Source organism: Macaca thibetana, chromosome 14, assembly GCF_024542745.1.
Source record: "Macaca thibetana thibetana isolate TM-01 chromosome 14, ASM2454274v1, whole genome shotgun sequence".
Classification (NCBI taxonomy): Eukaryota; Metazoa; Chordata; class Mammalia; order Primates; family Cercopithecidae; genus Macaca; species Macaca thibetana.
Genome location: NC_065591.1, coordinates 80,922,089 through 80,946,501, shown reverse-complemented (window position 1 = coordinate 80,946,501; position 24,413 = coordinate 80,922,089). Strand labels below are relative to the sequence as shown.

The 24,413-nt window shown below is 35.4% G+C and overlaps 1 protein-coding gene across 1 annotated transcript in view; it reads right to left on the bottom strand.

The window, feature by feature from the left end:
* The window catches only part of TYR (tyrosinase), a 119,996-nt gene extending 96,343 nt beyond the window's left edge, over positions 1 to 23,653 (bottom strand). Inside the window, exons 1-2 of the mRNA XM_050755539.1 lie at positions 22,333 to 23,653; positions 9,681 to 9,897 (exon numbers count right to left, since the gene is read on the bottom strand). Of these exons, the coding sequence (XP_050611496.1) occupies positions 9,681 to 9,897; positions 22,333 to 23,151 (1,036 nt within the window). The 5' untranslated portion in view covers positions 23,152 to 23,653. The remainder of the gene's footprint in view (positions 1 to 9,680; positions 9,898 to 22,332) is intronic.
* Between the last annotated feature and the right edge of the window lie 760 nt (positions 23,654 to 24,413).

Below are 24,413 nucleotides of genomic sequence, written 5' to 3'. Positions count from 1 at the left end.
TAGAAATTATTATTAAAATTATATTATTTATACTATCATATAAGAAATTTATTTTTAAATTAATTAATACAAATATGCAAGATCTTTACAGTTTTACAAATGAGAAGTAGTCATAAATATAATCCACATAAATAAAAGCTAGCAGAAATTTTTCATATATTGTAAGAGTTGTAAATGGATTCTGAAACCAAAACACTACAAATCATTAGTGTAGAAGAGTACAAAGCAGTAGTATGTTTGCATCAAACATTGTTAATTTATCTTTGATACCCTGAATTTAGGCCAGGCTTGGTGGCTCAAGCATTTTGGGAGTCTAAGGTGGTGGATCTCTTGAGGTCAGGAGTTTGAGATCAGCCCGGCCAATATGGAGAAATCCTATCTCTACTAACAATACAAAAAAAAATTAGTGAGGCATGGTGGCACTCACCTGTAGTCCCAGCTACTCAGGAAGCTGTGGCTTGAGAATCCTTTGAACCCGGGAGGTGGAGGTTTCAGTAAGCCAAGATTGTGCCATTGCACTCCAGCCTGGGCTACAGAGCAAAACTCCTAAAGTCTTTTAACTCATATTTGTTTAATTAATAACTGCATAAAATAGAGTTATAAATTTTCTTTGCAATATTTATTGCTAGTGTGTAGTGATATTTTTCCCAAGACTTATCCCAAGGAAGTGAGATGTCTATATGTTTTAATGCCTGACTCTATACTTAGAAAAGAAGTATTATTTTGAGAATACTTAAATAAGTATATTTATTATATAAGAATACTTTATATTATATATAAGAATACTTAAATTATATAAAATACTTATATATAAAATACTTAAATTATTTTGAAAATACTTAAAAAATAAGAAAAGTATTATTTTGCTTCATAAAGATCTTCTAGGACCCTCAAATGAATTCTTGGAAAATGAGATTATCCTTCTGTAAATAGCCATTTTCCACAGCAGTGAGTTCAAATCATGAAAAATTAAACAAAAGCTCTTTAGCATGGATAAATACACATTACGAAGACTGAAAGCCTATGCTAAATTATAACAGAAATTGAGAAGACTATTGAAGATTACAGAGAAGTTGGGAGGAGAAAAGGGGAAACATTTTTGTGTATGTAATAGGAGCTAGATGTACATAAATTATCATAATAACCCAAATGTAATTATTGAACAAATTTTACAAATTAGGAAGTAGATGCCCAGAATTTTAGAACTGATACTGAAATCCAGTTCTATATGTCTTCAATATCAGTGTTTTCATTGACTGTAAGGGGCTCTGCACTAATCTGGGGAGTTTCTTTCTCTCTTTCCAGTGAATCTTCCTAAGATGGTACTTCCCATAAGATAATACCTGCACCTTTTAATTCAGAGTGAAGATGACACACGGCTTACATAAATTCACTTTAACTTTCTCAGTATTCGCATTTGGCAAGAACAACAAATTGCATGCCAGTATTACTAGAGGAGTAGAAGAAGGACTAGGTAGAAGAGTCAGTTTAAAATGTATAAATATATGGGGACAAATGCTGCTTTTTGTTTGTTTGTTTTGTTTTTGTTTTTTTAACACAGAGAGCCCCAGCGATACCATTAGTGCACTTACTACTTAGAAGTTACTGAGTATCATGCAATAATACCCTCAAACTTTAAACTATTCTAAGTCCTCTCTGAAAGAAATAGAAAACAGTGACTTTCTACCACTCAGATGTCTCAACTATGTCACTGGTTCTTAAGAACTCTGTTTCTGCAAAAATTAAAATGCCCCATAATCTTCAAATACTCATCATTTCTAGTAGGCTATCACTGCATGCTAACTAGAGAATTTCTAAAATAACCAGATGTGATAAACGTATTCTGGTCCTCCCAACCTTCTGCTTTGAGAAATAAGATATTGATTAAGAATTTGACAGGAATTTTCATATGTAGTAATTACACTTGACTTGTGTGTGTGTGTGCACATGTGTGTGGGTGTGGATGTGTGTGTGAACCTATAACATAAATATTAACTCTTCCCTGAGAGCAGCTTCTGCCTTCAATAATTTAAAATATACATAAATATCTACAAAGATCTTATTCACAATAGAACATTCCCTATTTTGTTTCAGAATTTTAAAAACAGTAATGTTATTTTCTGATTAAAGAACTACATATAAAGCAAATCTACTTGGAAAACAATACAATTGTCACTTGTTGAATTCCCTTCATGTTATAGGAAAGGTTCTATTTGCTCTGAGAACTTGAAGAAAAGAGAAAAAAGTTACCTTTTGAGTGAAATAAGTGGAATGAGCTTATAATATAAGGACAGAGACTGTCTCCTAAATTTATTGGAATAATTACTTTACAGAAAATGGTGCTTTAGTTTAATCAATGAAATATCCTAGGACTGTTATGAGGAAAAAATAAGATAACATGTGAGAAGTATCAACGTCTGGCACATAGGAATTTTTATTGTTATTATCAGGATTATTGCCTGATCAGAATACCAATGTGGTTATCGAGGTGGTAAATCTGGGGGATTAAGTAAAACAGGCCCAGAAAGGTTTTCCTGGTCTGGATTAATCATCTTTCCAAATCTTCTGCCCCTCTCTGAGTCAGGGTACACCAAACTACTGAGTTTCTGATTCCCTCAGAATTAGTGAGGAATATACTAGGGATTTAGCCTTCCAACTACTAGAATGTGTCACCCCATGTTAACTATCTCCTTGGCTACCCAGTTTACACAATTAGTGTCAAAGGAATTTGTTTTTTGAATCTGAGTGACTTGCATTGCATTGCATTGCATTGCATTGCATTGCATTGCATTGCATTGCATTGCATTGCATTGCATTGCATTGCATTGCATTGCATTGCATTGCATTGCATTGCATTGTATTGTATTTTGCTTGAACTAAGAAAGTCCATTTCTCAGGCAGGAAGACTGAAAACTAGATTACCTATGGAGGCTTCACTGTAGTTTCCCAGCTGGCTTTTATCTGCAAATACACACACTATTCATGTTAAAATGTCATTAAAAAATGCAAAACTTCCACTGTTTCTCATTAAAGCTCAGAGCTCATTTACCACTTTCTAGATTGCTCCTTAAAAAAAATATTTGCATGTGAAGTGGTGAAATACTTCCTACTGAAGTGCTTGACAGTCACATTGAAATAAAAAGGACTGAAGGGCTGCAGAAAAAATGTTAAGGTTCTAGAGAAGCATAATATCAGTTTTATAAGGGCTGTTACATGAAGAAAAATTACATTTTTAAATGATGTGTAACTTACTAGGAAAAAAACAAGGACCAATTGTTAGAAATCAATCACAGATGTGTCAGAATCATCCTGAACTTGTTACTTTCCTTGCTGCCTTATAGTCAGTCACCAGAGCTTCTGATTCTATACACTATTCAACTCATCTTCATCCTCATTCTCACTACTTTAGATCTAGCCCTCATCATCCATGACTCCCCCAATAGCTCACTGATTATCTTTTTGCATTCTACTAATGCCACTAGCATCATATCTTTTGAAGAATATGTAGGATAATATCAATTTCCTGCTTAATAACCTATCGCAACTACCCTTGTCGATGGCAATGTTTTCAAGACAAATTTTTCACACATACTTTTGAAGATATGAATGTTGTGGATTTTAAACATTAGGTTTTTATGGTGATGACAGCTAATGTTTAATGTAATACTAATGAATTTATAACTCTTTTAAAGTGAAGGTTTGAAAGAATCTTAGAATAAACTTCAGTTTCTTAATTTTCTAGGGATTTGTGAACATATTCCTAGAGGCCTATAATGTGTTTTTTTTCCTTCAAGAAGATTGAGACACACCGGTATACATGGATTTTTCTAAACTCCTTACATCTCTTGTTATTTCCCACTACAAACTCAATATTCTAGCCACGTAGAACTTCTCATTTTTTGGTAACTCGTCTCACACTTTCACACCTCTACGTCATTGCATATGTTGTTCCCTCTGCTGGAAATGCCTCTCCTCCTCTTCTCTGCTCAGTGAGCAGTTAATGATATTTCAAGATCCAATTCTATTTCCACCTCCTTGGGAAATACTTCTGGTGTATCTGGGTTCCTACCTCATTTTATATCAATTACTATTTTGTGTATTCCTTATGTATTTGTGTGGTGTTTCTTCACTTGATGGTGAGCTTTTCAGTGAGATAAACTGTGTAAGTTATCTTTGTATTTTTTTGTACTTCCATAGTATACCATAATACCAGGTTCATGGATGGCTCTATTTAAGTTGAATGAAATTAGATTTTGGTTTATCCTAAAGAACTTCTTATTTTCCCTTGTGGGGTAGGTTTTCCCTTGATGGGTCATATAGTGATGTTATCCCAGTGGGCATCTTAGCATAGTGTGGGATGTCGGACTGAATATACTGAAAAGTCTCTTCCAATAATAAGTTTCCATAGTCATAAATTGCATTTGTTAGAAAGGGGTGGTTTGAAACAACCCAAGACTGACTTGGCCCTACCTATGATTAATTTGATTTTACACTATTCTTGGTATATATAAGTTTTACAATGAAGGCAGCTTTCCTTTGTTTATTGATTTATCAGTCTGTCAGCCAGTACTTAATGAGCACCTACTATAGGCAACCACTGTGCTCAGAGTTGGAAGTACGCCATTAAACACCAACAAGTTGTTCTTTGTTCCTGTATCCTTCTTCCCTTTTGGGTAACAGAAGATACCTTTGCTCCTGCTGTCACCTCATTTTTGAAACTTGCCCTGAAATCCTATCTGTCTCCAGAAACATTATTTATTTTCGGGTCTATCTTCATGAATCTTCTTTTCCATCCTCCCCTTTCCCTTATTTTTCCACTAAATGTAGGCCTTTATAATATGCTTTCTCAGAACTCAATGTATACTTACTTTGTTAAGCTAATTGCCAGAGAAGTTAATGATTGCTAACTAAGTTGTCAGCAACTAACCACAGCTTAACACAATAGTGTTGTGCCCTTTGTTGAAAAAAATGTTCTAAGTACCTTTCATGTATTACATCATTTAATTCTTTGAAACTTATACATTATTATGTTATCCGCATTTTACAGATGATAAAACTAAGACCCAGAGAAGTTAAATAACATACCCAAGGTCACACATCTAGGAAGTGGTTGAGCTAGGATCTAATCCTAATCAGTTTGATTACCTTTAATCAATTCATTGAACTTTCAGTTCCCATGTCCCACTCCCCAACAGTGCTATTAAAAAAAAAAAAAATCTCTTGTGAACTCTGATATACAGGACATAATGGATAGGCAGAGATTTTCATGAGAGAAAATTTCTGTTTTAATGTGACAACTGATGACAACTGACACTGCACAGGGTTCCCTATTTAACCTAATCAGAAAACCGCTTATAATACAGACTTATTTGTATTTGCTTTATCTAGAAACATGAGGTTTTAATTTAATTAATTTATTTATTTATTTATTTATTTTTGGAAAGAGTCTCACTCAGGCTGGAGTGCAGTGGCATGATCTAGGCTCACTGCAACCTCTGTCTCCTGGGTTCAAGTGATTCTCCTGCCTCAGCCTCCTGAGTAGCTGGGATTACAGACATGTGCCACTATGCCTGGCTAATTTTTGCATTTTTAGTAGAGATGGGGTTTCTCTATGTTGGCCAGGGTGGTCTCGAGCTCCGGACCTCAGGTGATCCACCTGCCTTGGCCTTCCAAAGTGCTGGGACCACAGGCGTGAGCCACCGTGCCTGGCCATGAGGTCTCTCTTATACAATTCACAAGTTACACATCTTCACTATTTCAGCAATGAAATCTAAGGGGAAAGCTGAGGTTACTTAAATAACTTCCATAGACAAAAATACAATAGTTCCTTTGTCCTAGCAATGACTATGAATATTTTGTTCCATGGGAAGTGCATTATACACTTCTCACAAGACCAAGAAAAAAAAGGAAGCAATAACTTTGAGGTTTAATCAAAAGCAACAATTCCATTTCATGTGCAAGTATTGAGAGAGCAGGGTGTAATTGTGACATTTGACCTCTTTTCAATTCCTATTGTCCTCACTGCTATATTCACTTGAGTAGTCCTTGTAGACCAAGACACCCCAAGACTGGATTCTATTTTGGAGAAGAAAACTCCCTGCCCTATTCATGTTGTGAGATAAAATGTGTCTCTCTGGTGACCAAAACTTGCTTCCAAATCTTGACCTTGAATTTCCTTCCAATGAAAGAAAACATTACTCCTTAGAGTCATGGCTAATTTCAGGCCTGGAGCATTGTAGGTACAAGATGCTGTAGAATAATTTACTTACCAGAGAGAGTGTGTGTTTTAAAAAAAATGTGTATATGAAATGGAGACATAAGAACAAGCTTGAAGGTGTACCATGGGCAAATTCTGGAACCACTGGCATACAAAGATAATTAAGCACATCAATGAGTTATATACCATTAAACAATGGAAAGCCTTTACTCCATACCATTATTAGACAGGTAGACAGATAAATAAATAGATAGAATGGAGGATTCTTGCTAATAGTAGAATCCTGAATATTGGCTAATAAATTTAAAAGAAGTGCTGAAGCTGAAAAATCATACATTTGTAGCCATCAATGGATGGCAACTGTAGGAGAAATTGTGATAACAGGTGGTTTATTTACATAGTCTTAAAATGTCTCCATGTAGACAGTTTATTAAACAGGGGAAAGAAGTAATTATGCAGTGGGAAAATTGAACCACATCTGGAGTAGGCAATCAAAATTAACATCTCCAACGTGAGACAGATAGTCATGTGCCTCCAGATGTGACAGCATCTCAGAAAGATGCATAATGACCTATGTAGAATTTTGGTTAAAAGTGCATTATCTGGATCTAGTCATGAGGAAATATTAGATGCACTCAAAATGAAGAACATTCCATTAAAAAATGAGGAGGAAGAGGAGGAACTATATCCTCTAGAGCTGTCAATCACATAAAGACACATATGTACAGACTATGGAAATATTTCAGACTAAAGAACCATGAAAACTAAATGCTATGTGACCCTAGGCTGGATTCTATTTTGGAGAAGAAAAATACTGAAAAGGATATTATTGTATCTATTTTTAAAAACTGAAATATATACAGTAGATTTGATACAAGCATTGTATCTATAGAGTTTACTGAAGTTGAAAACTGTTCTGTGGCTATATGAGTCTATCCCTATCCTTAGGAAATACACACTAACATATTCAGGGGTAAAGAGTTAGTCTATGCAATTTACCCTCAAAATGGTTCAGACTGGGAGAGAGAGAGAGAATCAGGATAAAATGTAAGTTTGGGTAAAATATATATTCATGGTTTTTGTATTGCTTTTATTTTCACAATTCTGTAAGCTTAAAATTATTGCTGAATACAAATTTAAGGAAAAATAATTTTAAAATGTGTACCTACTAAAGAAAAGTTTTTCTTGGCAGCTCAGCTTAATGGTTTCTCACATTTTGCCTCATGACATGGACTTCATGCAACAGGCATAGATAAGGTAAGTGGCGGGTTAGATAAAATTTGAAGGATTCTAACTATTATTTATGTATTCGGTTATCAGATACTTATTGAACACCTACTGTGTGCCAGACAATATGCTATGTTGCGTCTTTTCTCACACACTTTGCCTACTAAAGTGTGTAAAATAAGAATAAATTATGGGAAAAAATAATTTACAAACATAAATTATTTGTAGTAGCAAATTATTTGCAGTAAATTTGCTGTTCCCTCCTTACCTGTGTGTATTAGACTCTCACTTGAAAACCACTGGCTGAGTTGACACATCTTGAGTCACTTTTTTTCTTTGACTTGAGACCCTAGACGACTGATGTTCCCCTGCCTTATTTCTGTGACCAACCCATGCTTCGTAATAATAAAATATATGCTTCTGTCACTCATGGCTGAAAACTTTGCCTGAAGAAACAGAAAAATACTCCAATTTCCTTAAAGATGTAGCTTCATTTTGCAACATCATTAATATCAGCTTTCTGAGTACTATTGTTAATCCCTAAAGAGTCCAGTGGGTCACCCAATCCTCCCAGATTGTGACTTTGAAATTGCGTACTTTAGATTCGTTAAATAGGCTCTGAAATTCCCTGGTACTATGTCTTGCCTTCTTGTATCAAAAGACCAAACTGGTATTGTCCACTTCAAAGAAACTCTCAACCCACTGTTGATCATCAGAGTGCGAAGGAAAGAACTTGGACTTTGGTACGTGATAAAGCTGGGTGCAGATTATCTCTGCCGCTTATTCAATGAGAAGCAATAACCAAAAGATGAATATCTCTGATAATGTTTCCTCCCTTAAAAGTGGGAATAATAAATGCAATCTTCCTTAGAGGATGGTTATAAGAAATTGAGTGAGATAATGCCATACAGTGTGTTTGACATGGTGCTTTAGATATGGTTATTACTTTAAAAAGTTAATCATGAATATTACTGTAGAAGAATAAACCTAATTTCTGTTTACATAGCTGGAAAACAGAATTCATCTTTAGGATGAGACTCTCGTTGCTTAAATTGATTCTGGATGTAAGACCCTGAGACTATGGTTTTGAGTAAAACAAGGAAATGAACGAAACAGTAAAACCGCTCTGCACAGTACAATAACAAAAGTTAGGGTGTAAAACAATGACAAAAAGGAAAAAAAAAAGAACAAGTTAAGGAGAAAGGATTACAAAAGTGAGGAAAGTTTTTCTATGTGGTAAGGTGTTACAGGTCTTTAAGGAGGTGAGATGTCTAGTGTTAAATTTTGAGTTGTCTGCCTTGCCACAAGTCAGTGCCTATGTCTTCCCCAAACTCCTCTTAAATTTGTGACTTGAATGTTTGTAATTTTGTTTTCCTAATGGAAATTTATGTGAATGGAATGGGTTTCATGACTGGGTCAGCTATGAGCAGAGAAGAATGAACAGATGTTGAATGCAAAATGCAAGCAAGATGAAAGCATTTGTAGGAGAAATATTTAGGAGTTAGAAAAGATCATGAGATGTAATCTCTGATGAAGAACAGAAAACTTAAGGAATAATGATATGGAGGCTTGACCTATGTGCTGTGTCCTTATTACAGTTAAATGAATGAACTTACCTCAAAGAACACAACTGCCTAGAATATTTTAAACAGGAGAAAACTAAAACACTAAAATGTAGGAAAATACTATCAGTCCATAGACTTATATCTGAAATTCTACAATACAAAATTGTTCTGGAAATGTAATTACTTTTTCTCTTTTAATGGAAAAAACTGACATCACTCACCATTAGGTTGCCTATTGCCTGCATTTATTCATAAGATGAATATATTCATATATTTCACTAAAGCAGCTGCTGCTGCTGCTGCTTCTGCTTCTGCTTCTTCTTCTTTCCTCATAGACTCTCTCATTTTGTTACTGAGGCTGGAATGCAGTGGCACAGTCATAGCTCACTGCAGCCTGAAACTCCTGAGTTCAAATCATCAACCTGTCACAGCCTCCCAAGTAAACTGGGATTACAGGCATGAGCCACCATGCCTGACTCCTGAAGCTAAGATGTTGAATTATAACATGCTGACCAGTGTTGGCTAGGGTCATTGTCAATATAAGTATAGACAACACATATTCTTGGTCAACTCAGAAAATTCTGAATTCTCAAACATCTCCTCAGACTTTGGATAAGAGACTGTAAATACAAATTCAGAAAAAAAATTAAAAGTGAAAAGAAAGAGATTACCTTCCAGTGTATTTCTAAAGCTGAAATTGGCAGCTTTATCCATGGAACCAGATTCATACTGGGTCAAACTCAGGCAAAATTCTACGTCAGCTGAAGAGGGGAGCCTTGGGGTTCTGGATTTGTCATGGTTACCAGGATTGCGCCGTAAAGGTCCCTCGGGCATTCCATTGCATAAAGACTGATGGCTGTTGTACTCCTCCAATCGGCTACAGATAATCTGTACAAAACACCCTCATGTTAAACAAATTGTCACCACCTGAGTCAGTAGAAGAAGGGTAGAAATGTTGGAATTTCTAATTACCATTGTTAGATTTCTCCTTAGGAGATTACCACAATTATGTGTCTTTAATGACAGGGATATGTTCTGAGAAATCCATCATTAGGTGACTTTGTCATTGTGTGAACATCATAGTCACCGTACTTGCACAAACCTAGATTGTATAGCCTACTAAACATCTTGGCTGTATGGTAAAACCTACTGCTCCTGGGCTACAAACCTGTCCAGCACATTGCTGTACTGAACACTATAGGCAACTGTAAGATAATGGCAAGTATTTGTACATCTAAACCTATCTAAACATACAAAAGGTACAGTAAAAATACAGTATAAAAATTATTTTTAAAGGGCACACTTGTACATACAGGACACTTACCATAAATGGACCTTGCAGGAGTAGAAGTCGCTTTGGGTAAGTCAGTAAGGGAATAATGAGTGAATATAAAGGCCTAAGATACTACTTTACGCTACTGTAGATTTTATAAACACTATATATATAGGCTACATTAAATTTATAAAAATATTTTTCTTTTTCAATAATAAATTAAACTTAACTTCCTGTAACTTTTTTACTTAATTTTTTTAAAACTTTTGGGGTCTTTTGATCATAGCACTTAGCTTAAAACACAAACACATTGTCCAACTGTAGGAAATATTTATATCTTTAGTCCATAAGCTTTATGTTATTTAATTTTTTACTTATAAACATAATTGGAATTTTGTTAAAAACTAAGACACAAGCATATATACTATCGTAGGCCTACACAGAGTCAAGATTTTCTATATCATTGTCTTCCACCTCCACATCTTGTCCCACTGGAAAATCTTCAGGGACAATAGCACACATGGAGCTGTCATCTCTGTAATAACAATGGCGTTTTCTGGAACACCTCCTGGAGATCCTGCCTGAGGCTGTTTCACAGTTAACTTACTTTTTTATAAGTGGAAGAATCACATTCAAAAATAATGATAAAAATATAGAATAGTAAATACATAAACCAGTAACATAGTTGTTTATTATCATTATCAAGTATTATGTAATGTACATAATGGTATGTACTAGACTTTTATACAACTGGGATTTCAGTAGTTGTTTACACTAGCATCACCACGAAGACATGAGTAATGCATTGTGTATAACATTATGACTGCTATGATGTCGTGACAGGAATTTTTCAGCTCCATTTATAGTAGTGTGGGACCACTGTCATATATGTGGTCGGTCCATCCTTGACAGAAATTCCATCGTGCGGCATATGACTACATTTTAAAATGTTGAAGGAATTAGCTTTTTAAGGTTGCAGAATGAGCCATGAAAGTTAAAACCTAGAACAGGATTCTAGTGTTGCATCTACCACTTAAGAAACTGATTTAACTGTCTAGACCTCATCTATCAAATGAAGATAACAACAACTAATTCACATAGTTATAGAAAATAAAATATTAATTACCTATGATATATTAAGCACTGTGCCAAGTGCTGAGGCTAGGGTTGGTAACAATAGAGATAGTCATCTCTCTATACATAAGGCCCATAGCACATGGCATGACCAACAGAAAACACTCAAACAGTAGCTTTAAAAACATTAATCTATATTATATTTAGAATGTCAAGGACTAGAACTACTTTCACTTTGTGCTTTTTTGTTCATAAAATGTCCTATTATTGTCTCTTTTTTTTGATGTGCAGTACAATACTCATGGTTGATTGTTTTTTAAAAACTAGAAATTTCTCTGAACTTTAGCTAGAACCAAGGTGATTTTCATTGCAGAAATACCATCTTAAAAATAAGAATTGCCCACCTTTTTATAAGCAAAACTTTTTAAGAAAACATGGTGCATGCATTGCCTTATTTAAATCACAAAGCAATACTTTCCACCTCACAAGTAAGGAAAATGAGACTCAGGTTAAGTGGCATTTTCCAGGTTATATGGCAAATAAATGGCAGTGTTGTGACTGCAACCCAAGTTTTCCAACTTCATCTGTAGTGTATTTTGTGCTTTTACAACTAGTTAGCAGAGCTCAACATTCAACATTTTTTAAAAGTAGGTTCTAGGTTAAAATAAAATAGAGAGTTCTAGTCCTATATCTCGGTTGTGGTTGACAACAGGATGTTGTTCTTTGTTGATTTCCCTAAATCTTGATCGAATTTTTGTAAATAAACTGTCTTAATATAACTTGATTTGAGTATCTATTTTCTGCTGAGAACCTGTCTGATGCAAACATTATTTCCTGCTGATCTTTCCCTTTCCCTCTCTTCTATATCTTCATTGGTCTCTTTGCACTTCCCAGAACTCACCAATCACTCTTATGCAACATGTTCCTGTATTGGTTATTTTTTCTAGGTAGACCGTTTTCTCCTGATACCTGCTTGGGTTATTCATATCCTCATTATCTTAATGAGATCTACACCAAACATCTATTTAACATCATATTCAGCCTTACTCACCCACTTTAGCAGTGTAGTAGAGCTGGTTAGCACTAGCAAAATTCAATGTGTGTAACCCTTCTCAGTATTGGAATGTTCAGCAATATCCCATCATTAGATGGAAATCTACCATTGTCAGTATTTACACCACAACAATTGGAAAATCAGAATCGTATCTCCCTACCTTCCCACTCCCCATTGAGAACAAGTTATTAAACATTTACTGTACACCACTAATTTCTGCTTTATCTGTGCACTTAGCAACTTCTAACATACTATATAATCAAAAGAACTCCTCTCATAGAATAATTGATTTATTGTTGCTGCATTTCAAACCAAAGTTTTAAAATGTCTATGTGTCAGGCATTATACCAGATCACAAGAATACATATTGAACAGGATAAACACAGTTTTTATTTTTATAGAGTTTACAGTCTAATAGGTATGGTTATAAAGATTAAATGTCTATACCATATTGCCTTATTCATTGATTTAAAATGCTTTTTAATAAGTATTAGCATTTTAACTATTGAGTACTTTATGTAACATACCTTCTAGTGGAGTAGGTCTAGAAAGTGTGTGTGAGACAGTAAAACAATATATATATAACTTATATGTTTAACTCCTTCAAATTTTTAAAATAATAAAATATTATATATATCATTTTACTGTCTCACCACACACACTTTCTAGACCTACTCCACTAGAAGGTAAGTTACATAAAATACTCAAATTGCTAATATTTTTGTAAATGAATTTTTAAATCAATGAATAAGGCAATATGGTATACATATTTAATCTTTATAAACATACCTGTTAGACGATAAACTCTACCAAAATAAAAACTGTATCCTGTTCACTATGTATTATTGTGTTATGGTATGGTGCCTGACAGACATTTTAAGACTTTGGTTTGAAATTCAATAACAATAAATCAATTATTGTATGAGAGGAGTTATCTTGATATTTCCATCTCATCAATGAGAAATCAGGCTTATAGAAGTTAAGTGACTTCATCAAACATATATAGTTTATAAAATTGGGGGAGTTAATATTTGAATATAGACTGTGTGATTAAAAACTCAAATCTTAACAACTATCTTAAATGAAACTTCCATTTCCTGGCTATTCCTTCCCACATAAAGGCACTCTAGTCATCTTCCTCTGTCATCTCTTGACCAATGAATTTGTTATGAACCTTCAAAGACTCCATATTATAAAATCCAATTATCCCTGCAGGTCCTAATGTTAAAATAGCACTGGGCACAGTTGACCACTTTCACAAAACACATTCCTCTGTCTTCCTCTATCTATTGATTTCTATGATCACATCCCCTTTGATTTTTGCCTTTCTCTCTTGCTGTTACTACTTGGTGTGTCCTACTAGCTCTTCCTCGTCTATTTTACCTGTAAATATTGTGCTCTAGGCAGGACTGGCTATGCAATTTGCAGCACCAGGTAAATGTTGAGACCTTGGTTGTGGGTAGAGAAATCAATATTTACTTTCTCAATCTATAGGGAATAGGTGGCCCACAGTCTCAGTCTACAGTGAATAGGTGACTCCTTAGGGATTGAAACCTCCATGCTAAGACTTGTTTGAGTAGGTGGGTAGATTAGTTCAGGCTGCCATAAGAAAATACTACAGACTGGGTGGCTTAAAGAGCAGACATTTCTTTTCTCAAAGTTCATGAGTTTGGAAGTCCAAGATCAAGCTGTCTGGTGAGGTCTCTCTTACGTCTTGCAGAGGAAACCTTTTCTCCATCTTCAGAAGGCCGTTTATGTATACATAAAGAAAGAGACAGCTCTGTCTTTTTCCTCTTCTTATGAGGACACCAGTACTATTGGATTAGGACCTCTCTGTTATGACCTCACTTAACTTTAATTACTTCCTTAAAGCCCTACCTCCAAATACAGTCACATTGGGAATTAGGGATTCAACACACACGTTTTTGGGAGATGCAATCCAGTCCATGATGCTGGGTGAGAGGCCCATATGTAATCACCTGTGCACCATGCTAAGGTGCAGCCAGTCTAAGTAGAGAAGGCCTCCATTTTACCCTGAACCAACAAATCATGGGACGAACACCCAACTTCACACCTCTTCTTGCTTGCACCAAGGAACCCACCAGGGTTGGAGAGTGATGTGGAATGTTGACCTCTTTCCTCCCACCAGTGGCCTTGGACAGAGGGTGAGGAAGTAGAAACTAGATGGGGCTGGTGGATGGGTTAGTGGTAGCCGAGACTCATCCCAGGAAAACAAAGAACAAAGGGTCTGCAGGACACATATGAACCAAGCATATGCTCCATTGTCCCTATAACTTCACTTATAAAGCACAAACTCAAAGATAAGATTAATAAGAATTTCAACATCAAGACCACAGATCATTAAACCTCAAATGTGGAGTCTGCTTCTGAGCATGGAGCATCATGTGATGGCACTGTTTTTATATTGTCAATTCTACCTCCAAAACATCTCAAGTCAGGCAACCATTCTCCACATGCTGACATCCTGTGTGATCCTGCTGCTAAAGTCAGATGGTCTACTCTTCTCTGACACTGCTTGTTCTTCTCCATTCTATGACTCTGACTGTGGCTAAGCATGCCCACTTTTTGCCATGCATCTAATATCCTACCCATTCTTTAAGGCCAAGGCAAATAGTAAAAAAAAACAGGCATTGTTGACTCTTACTTAAAAAGGAACTCAAAAGGGACTGACTCTGAATGTAAAAAAAATTCAAGAATCCTTCACCAAATTATTTTTCTTATAGTTTCGTTTATATGTAGGCAGAAGAATAAACTATGATAAAAATGTATGACTATATAAGCCAAAAAGAGCTCTTAAGAAAAACATAAATTTTACTTTTTCTTAGTGTTACATAAATTAATGCATCACTTAAATTCATTGATACCTTACATTTAATAAAATAGAGTAATTAGGTAGCGAGAGAGAAATTCAAAGCAAAAGATGAAATTTAGGAGAGTCCACCCTGCCATCACTGACTGTCCACAACAGGTGCATGCTTCTGTGGGAGGCTTGGGACCACTAGGGAGATAACATTGTTCTTTACCCAACTTATACTAATTCATTTTTGTCTCTAATATACAATGATTATTATATCCCTTATAAAAATGCATCCTTCATGAAGACACGTTTATTTTTACATTGTTGTTTATTTCTTTACCCTCAGAATCTAGTTCAGTTTCCAGCACTCTGTAGATGTGCAATAAGTATTTGTTGGATGAATGAACAGAGTCAATGAATGAGCCAAAGAATCTCCTTACAAAAAGTATGTGTTGAGTGCTCATTTTTCTCAGTCATGTTGTTGGTACCACCTCTACCATAGAATATATTTCTAGAACTTATTTTTGTAAACATATGTTGAGTCCCTACTCTGTCCTAGGCCATAAGGGAGCTATCTCTGTGAACACTAAAAATTGAAATTCTCACAACTACCCTGTGGATTTTTATGATTTTATCTCCATTTTCATGATGAGGATACTAAGCCAGACTGAAAGGCTACAAAAGGCTAATGGGGTATAAAGTCCCATGTTATGATTTATAATTTTGTGAACAGTAGGTGAGGCACATAGAATAGTAATTTAAAGGTAAAATGTCTTACTGGTCAACTGTTTGCATCACATTTGAAAATAATCAAGACTATTTTATTAGTCCCCTATCCCACTGAATTTACTATCTATAAGCATGTATAAACAAATTTAGTCATCTCAAGTAGAATTGAATGGGCAGTCCCCCACCATAGATGGCTGCTACTGTGTTAGATAAGAAATGCTTAGAGAAGTTACTCTTAATTTTTGGTCACTAAGATCTAACTTATGAATTATGCATTGTGTGGTGGAGAAAAAATTGGGATCCATAATGCAGGTAGATGTGACTTCAATTCTGGCTAATTTTCTTACTAGTCATGGGGCAATGAACATGTTTTTTAGGCTTGTTAAATCTCAATTTTTTAAAACTGTACTATGACATGATATATGAAAAGAAACTATTCAACAAATAATTTCTGGCTCAACTAATGCCAGTTTCTAGTTTTCCTTGTACTTTACAACATTCCTAAATCCTTTCATCTGTATGTAATTGATAACTGGAACTGTTGAGTGACTTGTCTTAGGGACATATGATGTTTGGAGTCAAAACCAAAGTACTAAAACACAAGCTTCCTGATTCCAAAGCAATACCCACTACATTTATTATGATGTGTTAATAGTTTTATTCAACCATTCCTAAACTAACCTAACTTTTACATTGAATGTAGTATGTTGGATGCTTTTATAATTTTGATTAACTAGACACTACAAGTATATAGACTAAATCATTTTTATTCCTCTTTGAGTAATCTCAGGATATTTTCAAACGATCCTGCTGCCTTAAAGACTCCTACAGCCGACTCAGTTAAATTAGAGAGGCTTGAATGAAACTATTTTTGCTGAAATGCCAACTGCCAAGTGACTAAGTGTTCAGATGACTGGAGGTATTACTAACGAGGAGGAAATCTACCCTGTTTCCAGAAATAATTTGAAAAACTCCAAACCTTAGTCTTTACACTGCATACAAGAAAGGAGGCAGGCTAGGAGAAATTGTTAGCATTGTGCTTATGATCATGAAGATTCTAGTCAGAAAGACCTGGTTTCCAATACTGACCCCATTAGTTACATGGCCTGGGGCAAGTTACTTAAGCTTTCTGAGTATTAAGTTTTTTCATCTGTAAATGGGAATTATGCCTTTCTATCAATGATCAAATAATCTAACATGTATAAAGCACTTAGCAGAGTGCCAGGTGTAAAGTGTTTGATAATGACAGCTATTATAATTATTTTTGAAAACAAGACCATTGGGCAGGTCACCAAATTGTTTTTAACTTTGGGTGTATCACACTGTTTGAATATTCATTATTATAATATCTAACTTTGATATATCATTTAAAAATATATTATTTCCACACATGAAACTCAATATGTCAGATCCTAACAAGCCATATAAATACATTTTATTGAATCCCTTCACAGTAATGCTTTAACCTATATTCTAATTTTAGGGACAAAAATCATCTCAGAATAATTAAGTAACTTGCTTAGGGTCTTGTAGCTAAGTAAGTATGGAAATTCACTCAAATTCATGCTGACGTGACTGAAAAGACTATACTCTTTGTACTACGTTGTTCTGTATTCCATTCCATTTAATTCTCCTATTAACACACACATAAAATAAGTATAGATGGTAATTCTACCTCATTTTTTTTCTCTTGGGAATAAAAAAAGGTCAAATATTTTAAATAACTGGTCCAATGTCATCGACCAAATGGCAGGGGTAGAATTTGAACCTGGATGTTCTGATGATGACTGTGTTCTTTTTCTATTTCAACACAAGTGATTTATAACATATATAACATACGCTGAGGGAGGAGATCAAGTGTTCCAAGTCAAAGCAAAAAAGGGGAGATACAAGAAAGAGATATATTAATGAGGAAGGTGAACCTAAATATCGTTTTCCTAAATTTAAAGAAATAACATAAACTGCCAGCTATTAAAAGCTTTTGGGAGCAAAGATTTTGTTATAGCATTAAAGGTTTATCTGGGGCAAAAAATGCAAACCATATGACATTCCACAAAATGTTTTTCATAAAGGAAAAAGAGAAGCTGTTATTTCACTGAGCTGTTGTCATGGTTACCTAAAACCCATGACTCTCTGCTGAAATGTGACTTTTTTTCTTCCAACTGTTTGCTTCCATGTGATGTGCTTTTCACCTGATGAGTGAATTCCCTGGTCACAATTCGCTCATGTCTATCAGCTAGGAAATGTTTTTCGTCTTTGTTTCAGTTCATCATGACACCTATTCCTGATACCCCTTTTATTTTTATGGCTAGCTTATCTGTTGGTTGCATAACATTAGATCTAATTATGTTGAGCACGGGTAGTTTGTACTTAAATGTTAAGCAACCCTCCACCTCCAAATATAATGAACTATTTTAATTGATGACAAACATGGCCTCTACTTTAAAAGCTTTGGTCATTAAACAAATAAATGAGCAAACAAACAACAGACATGAATTAGGAACACAATATTTCCAAATAAATTAGTTACCTGATTTTTAACATATTTAATAGAAAACTCTGACCAATAAATGTTAATTTCATTTAATTCACACTCAGCTATGTTGCAACTTGCTTCATCTTCTTTCTTGTATTCTTACTTTGCATGCACACACACACATACATATGGAACTACCAGAGAGAACTACACAAAATATCTTATACCCAAATTTAAGTAAGTGGCTACTGTTGACATTGTTGTATCCTAGGTATTGGGAATCCAATGCTGTAAAAAACTGCAGTGAACGGTCCTAGAAATCTACCCATGCAGAGTTTAATATTTGATCTATGCTAGCACTGGAGCTAACATTTCTTTGATGTTAAATTTTGTTAAATTCAGCATGTATTTATAAAGCCTGTTACATGTATATATTATAGTCCTGTGTTCTGTGGATACAAAAATATTTAGAAATGATCTCTACCTTGGAGGAGCTGACAGGCTGGTAGATACAGACAGGCTTGAAAACCATTGCATGTAATGAAAAGTTACAAGTGCTATGATATAAATCTGTATAAAGTACAATGATAGCACAAAGGGGAGAGGGTCAGCTCTACTAGAGTAACAGAGGTGGATCAGTAAAAGTCTCAGAATATTTTCATTATGATATAAATTAAAAGGATTACATCACTGTGTCTGCCTATGTTGTCTCGGGCAGGAGAATTTTAAGGGAGTCAAAGTGTTTACATGTCAAATTATACATCTAGAAATTAGCGAGTTACTTGAACCCTTCTGAACCTAAATGGATCCTTATAAATAAGAAATAACACTGTTGACTTAAAAAGCACTGCAGTCAGAGCCGCTCGGTTTTAGTCCTCAGATGTGTGACTTTGGACAATCATCCTACCATTTTAGACTTTTCTATAGTTTTTTAATAAAATGCAGACGCTACCCTAAATACCATTGAAGATCTCTCAGCTCAGAGTTAATAAATGCTATCAAATCTCTAAAATCTCAATTTTGGGGTCAAGTAAAATGATGTCTGAAACCAATAAAAAAAAGAGGGCTTTATGTGAAAGGTGAATCAGCATAGCTAATTTGGAAGGTCTTAATTAACTCAATCTAGAAAGTTTTTTATCTCATCTCACACAAAATAGTCTAGTTCTTAATTTAAGCATTCAATTTGGGCAAAGGCATTCAAATTAATGGTGTGTTTATTACAGAACCTGCATTTTTGTAAAACGAAAGTAAAGAGATACCAAAACAATCTCCATATTCATTAACTCAATGATTCTCAGTGCTGGCTGCACATTAGAATCACAAAATGAGGGTTTAAAAATGCAAACACTTGAAGGCCCGGCATGATGGCTCAGGCCTGTAATCTCAGCACTTTAGGAGTCTGAGGTGGCAGATCACTTGAGGTCAAGAGTTAAAGACCAGCCAGGCCAACAGGGTGAAACCCCATCTCTACTAAAAGTACACAAAATTAGCTGAGCCTGGCGGTGGATCCCTGTAGTCTCAGCTACTAGGGAGACTGAGGCAGAAGAATCACTTGAACCTGGGAAGTGGAGGTTGCAGCATGCGGGGATCGCGCCACTGCCAAAACAAAAACAAAAAAACAAAACAAACACATCCGGACGCTTTTACACTTTTACAACCTCACGGAAGACCACCTGAATCTGAATTTCTGGCAAGAAATTAGGTGCGTAAAAATCTTGCAACAGTTTTTATTTTTTATTTTTAATGGTTTTTTGGAAGCTTCCTAGGTGATTTTGACATTGAAAACTCTGAATTAAATCAATGTAAGCAATCAATCTTAACTTTTATAAGGACTTTGTAACCAGAGAGGCTGTGTGAAGGAGTGGAAACAGCCAATGTGAGTGGGGTTTGACTGTCACCTCTGCCACTAATAATCTCTTGACACTACTAAAACACAGTAGGTGAGCAGCAAATGTTCATTCATTTCACCTTTCTTAAACCGTGATTTCCTTGTTTCTCTTCAATCATCTTCCTTCCACTCTGTTTTCTAATTTTATTTTTGAAACCTGTTTCTACACAGAAATTTAATCATAGAACAAGGTTGAAGTTGATAATTGTAGCAATTTCAGTTCAGGGCTTACCCACTTGACACATTTTTTTTTTTCTAGAAAGTATTAAAATTGAACACATTCATGAAAAGAAAAAGGAAAAAGTTCCACTTGACAATAAGTAATTAGGAAAACAATACGCATATAGCCGTGGATATCATCTCGTATTACACATCTCATGTAATTAAAAATCAATGTGTATCTATTAAGCTTTCCTGTGGATGTTGCAGCTTATTTTAGTAATTTAGACAGTCCTCCAACCTTTCTGGGTCAAGTTAAGCCACATAGTTAAACAAAGCATAACAACTGACTGAAAATCCCATGTCCAATCCTGGCAGTTTTTTTAAACAGGAACACAGGATATGAGAGCTAGATGAGAGTTTGCACATTATAGATTAAGGTAGGAGGTCTGAAAGCTCATTGAAATAGATTTTTTTTCCGAGCACATTTTTCTAGCCTTTCCTGCATAAAACCCATTACGTTTGGTAAATAGCTGACTAATAACACCAAAAATTATACAGTGGCCATTTTTTAAATGAACTTCAATAGACTTCATTGGGATGGGGTACAAACTTGGTTCGGTGGAGAAGGCGATCTACATTTCAAAACTGCAGATTTTGAGAAATTGAGTGCAAGATTCTTCTCATCCCATTCACATATTGGGCTTAATTTCATAGAGCATTGCTAGTCAAAAATGCTGTATTAGAAAGTTTTGGAAGACAGACAGAAGAGCTTTCCTTTAACATATGGTTTTAAATGATAAATAATTAAACACATATTTCTTTGGTTACCATTTGCCCCTAATTCAAAATGAAAAATTCAGAATAGATGAAATAGGAATTCAATTCCAAATAGTAATCCTTCATATTTTATCTAAAGTTTTCAAGGACTGAGAAAGAAAGCTAACTTCTAATGCAGCCTAAAGAAAAAGTGAGAAATGAACCAGATCCTTTAGCTAAAGATATCACAGCAGTTACATCCTTGGAAATAGGATACAGTGGTCATATAGCCAGATTATTAGAGAATAAATGTTTTTTTTGCTTCTTCTTAGCTGTATGATCTTATGCAAGTTACCTGATACCTTTATAACCTCTAAAATAGGGAAAGATTGATAAGAGCACGAAATGAACGAATGCACAAAAACATTTGCCACAGGGTTTACACATGCTAGATGTTCAATGAATATTAGCCATCTTCATTATTTACCTGTTTAAGCCTCGGGATCTTCATACTTTCAAAAATGAAGATCTAATCCAATAATTATTTCCCAAACATTCCTGATTAAAAGAATCAACATAGACACTTAGTAAATTGTGCCTTCTCAGGACTATCTCCTGAAGATTCTGACCAATGAGTCTGGGATAGGGCCAGGAATTTGCATTTTTAATTTGTACACCATATGAATCCTGTTGTAATAATTTTATTTTTCAGAAACATTAGTGTATATCATTTTTTTAATCATCCAAATATGCATTCATTCATTCATTTATTCAATTCACAAAATACATAATGTGCTATTGCCATTCCTAAAGGCACCATACTATGTTCTGGGAAATACAATAATGAATCAAGTACTCTGTTCATTGCAGTTTAGAAACCTAGTAGAAGTCGTTAGACAAATAATTACAGAAATATCTAAAGTGTGCTATAAAGGAAAAATACAAGGTACACTGAGAGTTCTTAACATGGCATCATTTCTATTCTTGATGGGGGCTTCAGTGGGGTGTTCAGAAGAGAAGTTTATATCCTGCCTGAAGAAGTGATTGTTAAGGTTCCTCCCTGCTCTGACATCATACATCCAGCACATCTTACCTGCCAAGAGGAGAAGAATGATGCTGGGCTGAGTAGGTTAGGATTTGCGGGGTGCTGACCTCCCATGTACTCATCTGTGCAAATGTCACACTTTTCTGCATCCCGCCAGTCCCAATATGGAATAGTGAAGTTTTCATCTCCTGTCAGCTTCTGGATTTCTTGTTCCCACCGCAACAAGAAGAGTCTATGCCAAGGCAGAAAAGCTGGTGCTTCATGGGCAAAATCAATGTCTCTCCAGATTTCAGATCCCCCAAGCAGTGCATCCATTGACACATAATAATGGATCCAGACAAAGAGGTCATAAATGTTGATATCACTAAACATGGGTGTTGACCCATTTTTCATTTGGCCGTAGGTCCCTATGGGGATGACATAGTCTGAGCTGATGGTATGCTTTGCTAAAGTGAGGTAGGCAAAAAATTTGTCCTTCTCTGGGGCACTCAAATCAAAGATGTTTCTTCTCACCAAGAGTCGTCTCTCTGTGCAGTTTGGTCCCCAGAAGCCAAACTTGCAGTTTCCACAGTCGAATCCCGTGAAGTTGCCAGAGCACTGGCAGGTCCTATTATAAAAGATGGAAGGCCACGACTCCCGGTCATCCACCCCTGTGAAGGGAAATTGAGGCCCAAGTGGTGCATTGGACAGAAGGATATTCTGACAGGAACCTCTGCCTGAAAGTTGGCCACAGGGACTCCCGTCCCCACTCCATGGTGGGCAGCATTCCTTTTCCATCAGGTTCTTAGAGGAGACACAGGCTCGAGGGAAATGGCCAGCGGAGGTCTGGAAACTCCACAGCAGGCAGTACAAAACAGCCAGGATCATTCTTCCTCTAGTCCTCACAAGGTCTGCTGAAACTGGCTAATTGGAGTCACAGACTTCTCTTTCCAGCTACTCCTACAGTGATTATCACATGTCTTGGCTGAGACCTATATAATACCACTCCCACCTCCAGCATCAAACACTTTTAGTCTTTATCTTAAGCTTTCATCCTCTGAAAAGCACATGACTGACTTTTCTTTGGAATTGGCTCATATCCCACCAGTGGGATAGGTCTATGTTAAAGTGAAAAACTCTATTCACCATTAATAGTTTAATTCTTATGGTTAGAATATTAACAATAAGATTAATAATAATAATGCCTGACCTAAGCAAACCCAGTTAATAGACTACAAAATTAATGATGATTTGAACTTGCAGATGAGAGGTAGTGTCAGGAATAGAGCTTCTCTTATTAACAAAGTTTAGGAAGTATTAAAGATTATGGGTTTTAGCTAGTTATTTCTCAGAGACCCTAAACAGGCTACAATATTTGAAGAACTCCATATGCAGAGAGAGATTGTCTTCAGAGTCCAGAGATAATTCCTTATATGTTATTGAATTTCAGTTCATTTATTGTATACAAAGGATCAGAAAAAAATCTTATACTTTGACCTGATAATCCTGATGCATTTTCTGACAACTCCTAAGGATAGCTCACTTTGATAGCTGGTTGATTTGCTTCATTGTGGGGATATCCCACGGCAAAGAGCCCGCGCTCTCTCTCTCTGCTTCTCTCTCTCTGCATCTCTCTCTCTCTGCATCTCTCTCTCTCTCCAATGCTGTAGACATGTTGTTTTTCCTATAAATTCTAGAAATTAAGAATTTATTTGAAAATGTTTTTGCAATGTGTTTTGTGCAAAGAAATTCTCAATTAGTGAGTGAATGAAAAAGGAGAAATATATTTCTTCGCAAATATTTTTTGGTCATCTCAATTATTTCAAAAGTTCCTTCTCTGTGTATAGTGAGCTAGGGAAACTGAAATTCATGGCTAAAAAATATAATTTAACTATGTTAGTTTTCAAATGAGTAGTATAGATAATAAGTAAATCAAACTTTTAATGGAAGAGATGTATTTGTGGGCTGATACTAGAAAGAATTGCATAATTTTGGATAATATGCAAGTGTTATCAAGGCAGTGCCCTTGATTAATACCTCAAGGAGTGGGCATAAGTTGGACAGACAATTCAGAATAGATACAACACCTGAGACAGGGGAAACGTGTAGAGATGGGAAATGTGTTTCATCTGTCGAGTTGGAGCATTACA